The sequence below is a fragment of the Lucilia sericata genome, unplaced genomic scaffold (assembly GCF_015586225.1).
Source record: "Lucilia sericata isolate MDLA Ls3-8-SP2 unplaced genomic scaffold, ASM1558622v1 Contig000172F_arrow, whole genome shotgun sequence".
In the NCBI taxonomy this organism is placed as follows: domain Eukaryota; kingdom Metazoa; phylum Arthropoda; class Insecta; order Diptera; family Calliphoridae; genus Lucilia; species Lucilia sericata.
Window position 1 is genome coordinate 33,511 of NW_023994201.1, and position 12,265 is coordinate 45,775.

The window sequence follows — 12,265 nt, forward strand, 5'->3', positions numbered from 1 at the left end:
CTGACATACCTCGAGAGAGCATTCAAGTGAGTGATGTTAAAGTTCGAATGTCTGCTTCGATGACATCCCAGGAGGAACTGTTTGAAGACCTTATTTCTACTTCGCAATAGTCAGGCATATTACAGTCCCTAAATAACGAACAGATGGAGTTATGTATGTATTCCAGGGCTTGAGTGCATTCGAGTAAATTAAATTGCCAACGAATGTACGATTTACGAATCGTCCTTATCATAAGTGATACCACCCAGCTGAAGTTCTTTTTATTTTAAAACATTCTAAAAACAGAAAATCCATTGTAAAATAAGTTCAAGACACGTCATTGATTGATTTTTAAAATCGAGCTTTTATTGTAAAATCAAAAAGTGTGTATTAAATATATTAGAGGACATTTCGAATGGAAATGAAATATGTGTTATAGAAAAAAAAATAAAAGATAAAATAACTGCAATTCAAACTTAAAAACGCATTATTTTTAAACGTAAAGACACTTTAAATAAAAAGAAAGCTGATTGACACTTATGTAAAAATGTATATATCATTAAAATACATAATATGTATGATTCAACCATTCATTTCATAGAGAATATGAGATATAGTAACACTTGATTCAACATTACTTAAAGCAATATTTGCCAAATGTGGTTCATAGCGACGTATGCTACGCTTAGCTGTAGATGTATACGTCACCAAATTACGTAAAATCAATGAGGCAGTCAAGCGTATACTCTTGGTAACGGGGCCTTCATTCTCATCCATTAGCTCTTTTGAATTCATCAAATCAGTTGTGTGACGTTTAATAGCCTGTAAAGCTGAAAGCCCAGTAGTCGATTGGGTCTGAGAACTGGACGATGAAGAGTTCGATGGGGAGGGCGAGGCATTGTTAGCTCTTTGAGAAAGTTCAATGTTACGTACTATGGTAACGGGCGGTATGGCTGGTGTTATGTTGTACATGCCGGTAGCAATTCTACGTTGAACAGCTGTTCTTAAACTATCCAGTGTTAAATGATGATCGATAAGATGGGTCATAAGTGAAAAACGTTTACGAGGTACCCCGTCACAAAGGCCGGGTCCTACACCCCATTGACAAAAGATATCTGCCGCTGGGTCCAAATGATCTGGAGCATGTGATGTACAAACATGATGTTGTAAATCACCCATTGATTTGAATTTTTTACGTGGACAATTGCGCCAATCGCATATGTATAACCATTGGGCATCCAGAGTGGAGAGTTGTTGGGGTGGTTGCTGCGCTTGTGTTGTTACGGCGAGCGGAGCACTTGTTGGTTGAGGTGGTGGTTGTGTTGGTAATTGTGGTTGATTTTGATTGTTTGGTGGTTGTGCTGCGGCAGCACTATTGCTCGATGTTGTGGTTGATGCTGTGGATGTGGCTGAAGTTTGTGGCGTTTGTGGGGGATTCGGTTTAGCTGCAGATGAACCCTGAGCTGGTGCTGTCGTCTGTGTTTTGACATTTTCTTCTTTTTTGTTTACCTCAATAGTCGTTGGAGCAGGAGCATTACCAGTTGAATTGTTAGCTGCTGCTGTGGTATTTACCACTGCCAGCGGTGGTGGTCCCGCGTTATTGACAATCGGAGGCAATTTAACTGTGGGTAGTGATGGTTTAATTAAAGTTGGTGGTTTTTTAATATTTCCCACGCCTGGTGATTGAGTTGTTATTGGAATTGAGGGAGCAGTAGTATGTGTCACATTATGAGTTTGATTTTTTGATTGTATCAGAGAAGGCGTTGGATCCGGTAGCTAGAAAGTTATATTTAGAAAAACACAAATAAATTTTTTGTATTCATTAAAAGTGCATAAAATATCATGAAAATGCTAAAATAAAATCAACCAAAGTGAAGTATGCATATGTATAACACAAACACCAGCAATCGTATAATTTGAATTTTTCCTATTTGTAATTTGGAAATTTTAAGTGTAGCAAGATATTTGGAGAAATTAAACCAGTAATGATTGCAATGTTTTGGAAAAATATAAAACAAATTTTGAAACAAAAATTGTAGTCGAAAAAAGCTTATTAATGAAATAAATTTTTCGTGAAAAATAAAACAATGTTTCACAACCAAAAATTTGGATACAGAGATAAGAGTGTAAATAATAAGCAGCAAAGGAAACAAACTATTACATATAAGCAAATAAAATCTTTATCCATTGAATTGATATTTTAAGGCAAACATATTAGCTTTGTTCCTTTACTTGTCAAGTTTGCAGGTTTTTACCAGAAATTGTAAAAGAGAACAAAATTGAGCAATTAAAATTATTTTCTCTTTGCCAGAACTTGCAGGTTTTAGCCAGAAAATTTTTTCCTGGCAAATAGAAAACAAAATTGTCAAATAAATTATTTGTTTAAAAAAATACATTGAAAACAAAAAATGTTTGATATTTTTGATTTATTTTCATAAATAAGTATGTCTGATTGTAGTTTTTCAATTTTATTTTAATTTCAATAGAAATTTTTATGAATAAACTTCAATACAAATTTATTGAAAGAGAAATTTTGTTTTTTCTGTTCCCGTACTTTTTATAAGTACGAAGAGAAAATTCATTAATTCTCTTTAGCCAGAAAAGTTCTGGAACAAAGCTATTATAGCCACATTCAAATGATTAATTAAAAAATAATGATTTTCTTTTTTCGTGAAAAGTGGATTTTTAAATTTTTATGAAAATTCGAAATGTTTTTATCGTTTTTAATTTATCAATTCAAATGATGCTGATTTTATCGTTTAACAAAAGCAAATGTAATTAAATGAAATAATTTCAATGATACAAGAATAAAAAATTGAAATGGAAAAAGTTATTTGTTGTTTTGCTGACTGCTGATGCAGACTGAAGTTAAGCAAAAACGAAACAAACCTTTGCTGCTTTAAGTGTTGGTGTTTGCAGTTGTTGCTGTGATAGTGATGTTTTGTGTTTGGAGGCAGCAATATTAGTCTGTATCAATACTTGATTTTGTGTTTTAGTTTGTTGCTGATGTTGTTGCTGTGCTGCCGATGACAACGATGAAGAAGCCTGTGGCTGCTGTTGTTGTTGCTGGTGCACAACTGGCAACGAGGATATTTTTTGCTGTATAATAGAAGGATGTTGCTGTTGTTCAATAACAGCCCTAATTTGTTGCTGTACCTGTTGTTGTAGAAGTGGTGGAGTTGTTGTCGATGCAACTGTTCCCTGTGGAGGTTGTTGTGTTGTTATAATAGTCTGCGAGTTAAGTTGTTGCTGCTGTGGCGGTTGCTGAGCCTGGGTAATAACAGTTTCTTTTATTTCTATAGCACGCATACCAACTCCGCCGCCAGTAGCAGCGCCTCCACTAAGTATGACATGGCGTTTTTCTGATGGTCCTGATATAATGTGTTGTTGTATAATGGATTGATGTTGCTGTAGCTGAGGTATAGCCACCGGTGCCGTAGGGGTGTTGGATGATTGAACTAATGAAACGGTTTTGGCCATGCGTGTAATCGTGGCAGGTTGCGGTTGGGGAGAAGGCGTTGTATGTTGGGCTATTGGTTGATGTAATTTTATGGTGGCTGGTATTTGATTTAGCTGATTCAGCAGGGAAGGTGATATTTGTCCAGCTTGAATTTGTGTTGTTTGCTGTTGTTGTTGTTGGGGGTTAGTGGTCTGAATAATTTGCCTGGTTTGGGTTTGCATCGGTACATGTTGAATGTGTGTGGCAGTGCCTGTTTGAGGATTGATGAATATTTGCTGTGGCGTTTGTGGTCTTTGGGTAACCAGTACTTGTTGGCCTTGTGAAGTAGTCATTATCATTTTTTGTCCTTGGCCTGGAGGTCCAGTGGTAATTATCTGCTGCTGTTGTCCAGGCATGGGTTGCTGTTGCAATATAATTATGGTCTTTTGTCCCGTCGACTGTTGTTGGGGAGTTTGAGTGACCAGAACCGTTTGAGTAGGTTGAGGTGGTGGCGGAGGAGGATGTGGCTGCGTTTGTTGGGCTACTAAGTAAGTTTGTCCCTGTTGATTTGTGGCTAAAACATATGTTTGTTGCTGTTGAGCAGCAGGTTGCATCATTTGTTGTATGATTTGAGTTTGACCTTGCTGCTGCACTTCCATGGGTTTTTGTTGCAGTATTACTGGAACGGTTTGTAGACCCTGATCTGTTTTAATAGTCGCCATTGCATTGGGCATTTGTTGGCTGGTAGTTGGTACGGACTGTGTTAGTTTTAGTTGTGGCTGATTCGATTGAAATACCAGCTGCCTTTGTACACCCTGTAAAGGTGCAGCTGCTGCCTGTTGCTGCTGTACCTTGGCCGGTATGATAAGAGAAGTTTGCTGGATTTGTTGTTGTTCTAACTGTGGTTGAGGAGGCTGTGGTTGTTGTTGAGTTTGAGTTGAAAACTCTTCAAGATCTTCATCCTCCAATATTGAAGCAGCCATTTCAGCATATAAGTTGGCAGCATTTTTAGAAGGCGTTACTTGAGGCTCCTCTTTTGCGGATGTTGCAGCGGAATTGGTTTCCAAAGCCAAACGTTTGTTGTTTCCTGAATTATCCTCCATTTTACGTTTTTGTATAATACTAGTCGGTATAGGTGGATCAACCATTTTCTTGTCTAGAATATCTACCAACATTTGATTTGCTAGAATTATAGGCCTGCCAGACGCATCCTTAGCAACATTTGCGCCACTTAGTGGGGCTAAGGGCGGAGGTGTAGATTCGGATATTTGTGGCTTTTTCTCCAAAATGGGAGGGTGAGGATTTAGAGGTTTTATAGTAGTTTGTCCTACTTTTACTGGTGTATGCTGCATGAGTGGGTTATTAACTAAAGCAGTGATGGCCGTGGTCGTCATTTTGATTGGCTGTGCAGTTGTAGTGGGTACAGAAGTTGTGGTTGCTGTTGTGTTATTTGAACTTGCTGCAATGTCTTTTTGTTTCAACTGCCTTTGGTTGACTTTGTTGGCCAGCAAACTTTTAATTAAAGATGATGGATTTTGTGCCATTGCTGGCTGAATCACGGAAGTTGAATCTACAACCTGCATGGGCTCAGGCTCCGGCACACTTTGCACAATTGTCTGTGTAGGGGTTTCTAATTTAGCAGGAATATCGACTTTTTCATCAACATCCATTTTCTCCTCTTTTTTCTCCTCAATTTGCTGGGGCGTTGGAGGACGTTTTTCGATCACTGATTGTATGGTTGCCTGAGGCATTGTTGGGATAACCGGATTTACTTCTTCTTTAACCGTTTCTGCTACACTTGCAGCAGTTGTGAGGTTATCTGCTGTAGTTGCAGTGGCAACTCCTGTATTTGTGGTTACTTGAGGTGTAGCTGTAGTGGCAGCAACAACAGGCGGTGCTGCTGGTGTAGTTGCGGAGACCGGTGATTCGGTTTGTTGCTTAATTTTTTTCTTAGCTTTTCTAGCAGAGCCTAAGCTTTCGGATTGCTTGCCCGAGGGTGAGATTGGACCAGTACTAACCGATAGACTTGACTTTTGCAACGGTAGTGGTTGAGCTCTTAATCTTATGGCCACATAGTGTAATCCAGGTAATTCAGTGCCATCAAGTTTTTTTACTGTAGTTGGTCCAATGGCAGCGGTGAAAATTAGACGTACCAATTTGGGAAAATGCAAATGATTAACTACCGAGTGCTTGCCGGATTTTTGACAGTGTGACAAATACATGCGATACAATTCCTGTGTTTCAATGAAACTCGATACATTAGGTGCGCGTTCAAAGGTGGCTCCCAGCCAAGCTAAAGCGTATTGTTCATCGTCGTGTGTAAAGTTTTGAGGCATTTGTAATTGTTGTTGAGTCTGATGTTGTTGTTGTTGCTGCTGTGTTTGTGTGTTTTCACCAATAGATTCTGGTATTTCAGAAACATGCATTGGATTAGGTGTCAGTATCTGTGGCATATGAGCCACATTTTGTAAATTTGAAATATTTTCAGCCACCGTGGGAAGCAAATGGGCCGGCACAGTTTCAACTACACGCATCAATATACAACCATCCGGACCATAAGCTTGACCCTCCACAGTAATTAAAGAAACCAATTGGTCTACAATGCCTTTTACCTGCATCATAGAATGACAACTTTTGGGACCTAAACAAGTGAGAGCATAAATTGCTTCCAGAGTGAAGAGTAACATCATTATATCGTTAAGAGACAAAAACAAACATATAGTATTATAAAAGCTGTTATTTAAACACTTTAGGACATAGTCCTCATTTGTGTCCTTCTGACACAATTTGTATAGAATCTCTAAACAATTGATTATGACACCTCGATCAGGGCCTTCAATACCATCACATATGGTGGCCATTAGGCAACGTGATAAGTCGTCTATGGTAGGATCTAAGATTTCCAATTCTCCAGCTATATTGCCTGCAATTTCTAGAGCCTGTATATGAACATTGCTCCAGCGTATGTTGGAACTCATCACCAGGAAACGTAGAAATGTTTTATTTTTTACTAAAACCCCCAAGTTCTCCTCCTGGAAACTGAGATTACGGAGTATAGACACCACTTGTAATACTCTCTGGCCAACATAGTCCTGTGTACCCAAACCGGTGCGTAAATTTAAAAAGTCCAATTCAGTACAATCTTGCCATATGCCCTCCATTTCCGGTTTGCCATCATCGTAGTCATCTATTAAAGCTGCTTCACGCAACGACTGTTCATCTGTGTACAAATCCAATATTTGTGGCTTGTCGCTTAACAAATCATACCAAAATCCATACAAGGAATGATGCCTAACACCACTATAAATGTGTTGGAACAACTTGCGCATGGTATAATCAGAAAATACACCCGTATGAGCTAACAAAGCATCCAATAACTTTGGAAATTCATTTAATTTCAAGGTATGTCTAGCCTCATTGGCCATTAGCGTGCAGGCATTTATGGCAAAGTCTTGTTCGTTTGGTAGTGGGGAGAGTAATGACAACATTAACTTTTCATAAGGTGAGGGTTTGTGTAGATCTGTGGATAACTTAAACTGCCTCCTTCTATCCATATTTACATGATGCTGCCTATAGTTGTAGGACATAGCCACACTGTGTATTATGGTTGGATTTGAACTGCTGTAAGAGGTGGGATGCCGTGAACCTCTACCACGACCTCCACCCATATTAAATTCATTCATTTCGGCAGCCGCTAAAGCATCTACTTTATCGGGATCTTCACCGAAATAATTTAAACATTCATATTTTTCTAATACACGACGATAAATATATTTGAGTGCCGCAGAACCGTTGACTATTTTTTCTTTTAAGCCCAGTTCTGGTAAAATTTCTTCCCATTCGTCACGCATATTGACCTTTTGAAATCCCCCTCTTTCTGTGACCTCACAATATAAACGATGAAGATCCACCTGACGACCAGTTATTTTCGGCATATGCATGATGGGAGTGCTATAATTGAAATTAATTAAGATTTTGAATACTAGCATTAAAACAAAGAACTTTTAAAGATTTTTTACATATTAATTTAATTTTATAAGAAATTCCGTGTAGGAAAGTTCCAATAATAATTTATAGTACTTTTCGTTAATATTAGATATAGGTATGAACGTTAGAATGAACGCTAAATAAGATATGTAGTCTTAGATCCATATGAAACATAGATTCCTCAAGCAGTTGATATAACTGTTTACAATTACATTTTCTGTACAGACATCCTAAGCCGGCCTATAGGACTTTGTGCTTTGTTATTTTATTTTAAAACATAAAAAATGCAATTTTAAATTCTCAAACCATGTTGAAGAATCCTTCAATGCGATTTACAATAATGCTGCAATTATAATTATAATAGCCACAATTATAACTAACAATTCATTGGGCTGTAGGTAGACGGATAATCTAGTAGACACTGAGACTCCCATTACCATTAAATTGAAACTATCTTCTAATATTTTTTAAAACTTCTTTATTAAACTGTAATAACTTATTTGGTAAACAAAAAGGAAGTTTTTCTAAAAACCAATGAATATAATCAAACACTTACCCCCTTTTCTCGTGGAATTGTTGAAGGTCTTTGTAAAATTCCTCCATGGGCTTAGGAGGGTTTTTACCCTTAATATTACTGGAATCCTGTTTGTCATCGGATTGCTGACGATCCCTATTGTTATTTCGTGATCTTAAAGGTGTTCCGGTCGTTGTTGTTCCAGAAGATGCGTTAGCAGAAGCCGTGCTGGCTGTGATGACGCCAATTGTGTTTGTTGCACTATTATTATTCGTAGAGCCATCATTTTGTTGTAGCTGTGAGATATTTGATGTTTTCATAGACTCGTTTAGTAACATTTTATTAGCATTACAATTTTAATAATAATTTTACACGAATTTCTTTAAAAACTTAGCATTTTTTCCGAAAAAAATTAGCACACAAAAAGCGTAAAGAAGAAGACAAATGCCGCCCAGAAATCTGTGCCGACAAACAAAAATGACGACGGCGGCTGTAAGCCGTCTAAGTTTTTAGCTGTGTTTTGAAAAATGGGATTTTGAAAGAAACATTTTGAAAAATCGGATTTTAAAAATTGTCATAATTAAAATCGGGTTTTGAAAAACACTTAATATAAAACAAAACAATTGAAATTAGGAAAAACAATTCGAAAAATATTTATAAAGGCACACAAATGAAGTTGCCAACTGTAATTAAAAAGGTGCACTCAATTCATAGAGGTAGTTGGTAAGTCAAAAATAAAACCAAATAACTCTAACCTGGCAATGTCATGTATATAAAACAGCTGTTTGAAATAATTTTCTGCTGGCAGTACTGATAATAAGTTTGTTTACATAAAAAATTTGTTGTTAGAATTGCAAAAATTTTTCTTGATTTCTATTAAACAAAACATTAATAATTATGAATTGCAATATTAATAATACAACAACAAATGTAGCTGCTGTTATAAATCCTGCCATAACGGCGGTAACAGGCTCAAATGCAAATCCCAACGCCACTGTGGTGGTGGACGATTCTCCAGTTTCTTTATTATCGGAAATTTCGGATATTATGCGTAGCTTTGGCGATAGTGATCAACCGCGTATGGAGAGTGTTAAGTTAGTGGAACATATATTGCAGCAACAGCTTAGAGGCATGTTCAATGAAGCTTCTTTGGTAGCTATGAAACGTAAAAATAATCCGTGTCCTTCACAAGCAGATTTTGAATTTTTAATGCGTAATCATCCTGTGAAAATTGCCAGAATGCGTAAACATTTAAAGGATATGCGAATATTGAAGAAATTCCTAAGCATACGAACTGGCCGTCCACAAGATTTCATGGAAGACTTGGATCAACAAGAGTCCGATGAAGAACTTGGCATTGATGTACCCGAAATGTATGATGAAGATAGAACTCGTCGTTTGTTTCGAGCAGATCGCATTTCCCAAATATTGAGTGGTCAACAGTATTTGGAGTTCAATGAGGCACGTAAAACTTCGTTCTATTGTCGGCATGGAGAAAAGATTAAGAATAAATTTAGACGTTTTCTTGATTTACCCGCCGATCTTAGAATTCCCACAACAACTATGAATATTTTGGCCTACTTTGCCCATGAAACTATTGCCGTTATAGTAGATTATGCCATATTAACACGTTTGAATTCTTCCAATCGTGTTACAGAGCCTTATAGTCGTGTCACCTCAACTGGTGCTTCGCCAGCTATGATGCACATTTGTCCAGAAGTTACCCAAGGTCGCGGCATGGAAGTTGTAAAGCCCATCAGTGTTCAAGAGATTCATGAGGGCATACGTCGTTTTCGCCAAATGACGAGTAAAAAAGTTGGTTTCTATCGAAGTTCTTGTGATACAGATTTTCGTCGTTCGTTTTTAGCATTGTAAGTGGTGTAAAGGAGAGAGTGATTTTGGCATCTAATAAATTTTCGATAAAAAAGAACGTACTTTCATATTCTTGAATTATTACTTTTACATGCATAATGAACTCAAAAAGGCCAAGTGCTTTGTTAATACTCATTAATCATTTGATATAAGTTTAATGCACCATTTCCAATTGTATTTCAGAAATGTTCGCTATTTTTACAATATGAAATACCTAACTGAAAAAAAAAAAAATTCTGTAGTTTTAATTAAACATTTTTAAATTAAACTGGAGTTTTTGCAAAAACCATTAAGGGCAGTATATAAAACAATTTGTTTCTTAGCCAGGACTTAATTGTTCATAATTTCTAATATACAAATGGAACAATTTAAATAAAATATACGATTTTCAAAAAAGCAATTGGAATTGTTGTGAAACATATAATATAACCATTTTATTAAATTAAATATGTCTAATCATCCTTAAAATCAAATTATGCTCATCTAAATATTAGTTTGAAAACAGGTTTAATTATTAAACCTGTTAGGCAAATATGAATGGAGTTGCGTGTTGATTTCCATGTGTAAGACGCATTTAATTCAATGGATTATAATTTAATAGCGTTGTCGGGAATGAAAACGTATGCACATTAGACCGACGCACAAAAAATGGTGCTTGAGTAATATGATGTTACCCAAAATATTTTAGGTTTAGTGTTGTCTGTTCGTGAGCTGGACAGTTTTCAAGAAAATATCATATGGGGGACATGATTTTTCGTGTACAATTAAAAATTTTACCCAGCTTTAAAAAATATTTGATTTGTTTATGATGGTTCCCAAAATATTTCTAGTCTATCGATGGTCGTTCGTGAGCTGGACCGGTTCAAAAAATTCCCTTTTTAGTTATTTTTTTTAATTTTACAGTTTTTTCTTAAACAAATTTATATTAATGAAAAACCTAACAATTTTCAATTTTTTGGAATATGACAATTATGAGCAGACGGTTATTTATGATTAATACATTATTAGACGCGGCTTTAAAACCCCTTTCAAATAATACCCCATGTTGAATATATTGTTTCTAAACAAACATAAAATTAAAAAAAAAATAATTCAAAAATACCTTTTTTAAATTTGGTCCAGCTCACGAACGGCCATCGTTAGACTTAAAATATTTTGGGAATCATAAAACAAAGCAAGGTAAATTTTGAGAGGGGTAACAAAAACACATTTTTGCTTTCCATATAGAGTGAGTCGGTCTAATGTGCATACATATTGTATGAAAATATTTTATTTGTTTCAATTTATTTTTACTTACGTACATTGGAGGAAATACAAACTGTTTAATAAGTTCAAAGTCACGATTGTTACTTTTCATTGATTGTTTATGTAAATTGATTTTCTTTCAAACTTTTAACACATCAGATCATTTCCAAAGAAAAGGTTACAGGAAATGTAACCTTTTACGTTAGAAATCCAATTCCTTGATATGCGGCTGAAATCACAACATTTTTATTTTAAAGGATTTTATACTGAATTGCCGTTCAAAAAAATTTTAACCAACATTTATCTTATATTATTTACATTACTGATATTTTTGAGGAAAAAATGTTGCATATTTAAATTGTCTAGAGTACACATCCTTAAAAATTTGTCAATGGGGCTGTAACAAAAATTTTCCAATTTACAGAATTTAACTCGTTAACAGACTCATTTAACAGATGACTCATTTAACAGATGATAATAATAATAATACCATTATAGCAAATCCCAAAAAGGATGAAGTAGAGCAAATGGTGAAAGAGGTGAGTGATAGCATAGCTAAACTACCTATTACTAAGAAAAGACTTTCTGGAGCACAGAGGAAGAAGTTGAAAAAGATGCTTCAGGAAATCATAGTTAGTCAATCCCACGACACTCCAAAGGAAAAATCGGACTCTCTCACAAGATCTGAGGCAAAAAGGATCAGGTCTTCCGAGGAGTTGACAACTGAGAATAAACCTAAAAAGAAAAAGAGCTCCCCGTCTTCTAATACACAGTCGAAGCCAAGCCATACTTCACTCAAAGGAATCTCAAATGAGAATCCTGCGAGTAAGGTTGACAACGCCAAGCCAGATATTCCGAAGACGAACACGTCGGCGAAATCAACCTCGAAGGTAAGGGAATCTCAAAAGAAGCCCCGAAAAACGAGGAAGGAGAAGCTAGACGGAGGAAAAGGAAAAGAGCCGCCATCTTACGTCAAAGTTGCCAGAAGTAGGCACCGGGACGATCTCTGCTATGCAGTTTACGATGCCGGTAATCCGACAGGCAAAATTCCAATAGACCAACAGAGTAAAATAGAAGACCTGGTCAACAATAAGATTGTGGACCATGCAATCGCTTCAAAGGGCAAACAACCAATAGAGAGCGAGAGCTGCGAATTCAGCATGGGCGTGATGTTGATGAGTTTGGCATCTCACCAATGTGTTAGCACCCTAAAGAACTTGGTGGAAAGT

At 36.4% G+C, this 12,265-nt stretch overlaps 2 protein-coding genes across 4 annotated transcripts; one reads left to right on the forward strand and one right to left on the reverse strand.

Annotated features, from left to right (window-relative positions):
• Nucleotides 1-323: 323 nt before the first annotated feature.
• LOC119601559 (AT-rich interactive domain-containing protein 2) lies at nt 324-8,394 on the reverse strand. 2 transcript variants are annotated; one of them, XM_037952573.1, is made up of 3 exons: nt 7,962-8,394; nt 3,136-7,369; nt 324-1,755 (listed from the first exon to the last, which is right to left on the reverse strand). In XM_037952573.1, the coding sequence occupies exons 1-3, from the start codon at nt 8,255-8,257 to the stop codon at nt 562-564; spliced, it is 5,724 nt and encodes a 1,907-aa protein (XP_037808501.1). In that variant the 5' UTR covers nt 8,258-8,394; the 3' UTR covers nt 324-561. The 2 variants fall into 2 exon arrangements, with proteins under 2 accessions (XP_037808501.1, XP_037808500.1); XM_037952572.1 differs by having other exon boundaries at nt 2,869-7,369.
• Nucleotides 8,395-8,718: 324 nt separating this feature from the next.
• On the forward strand, nt 8,719-10,025 carry LOC119601556 (transcription initiation protein SPT3 homolog). 2 transcript variants are annotated; one of them, XM_037952556.1, is made up of 2 exons: nt 8,719-9,048; nt 9,115-10,025. In XM_037952556.1, exons 1-2 carry the CDS (start codon nt 8,817-8,819, stop codon nt 9,792-9,794), a joined length of 912 nt encoding a protein of 303 aa, XP_037808484.1. In that variant the 5' UTR covers nt 8,719-8,816; the 3' UTR covers nt 9,795-10,025. The 2 variants fall into 2 exon arrangements, with proteins under 2 accessions (XP_037808484.1, XP_037808483.1); XM_037952555.1 differs by having other exon boundaries at nt 8,719-10,025.
• Nucleotides 10,026-12,265: the final 2,240 nt, after the last annotated feature.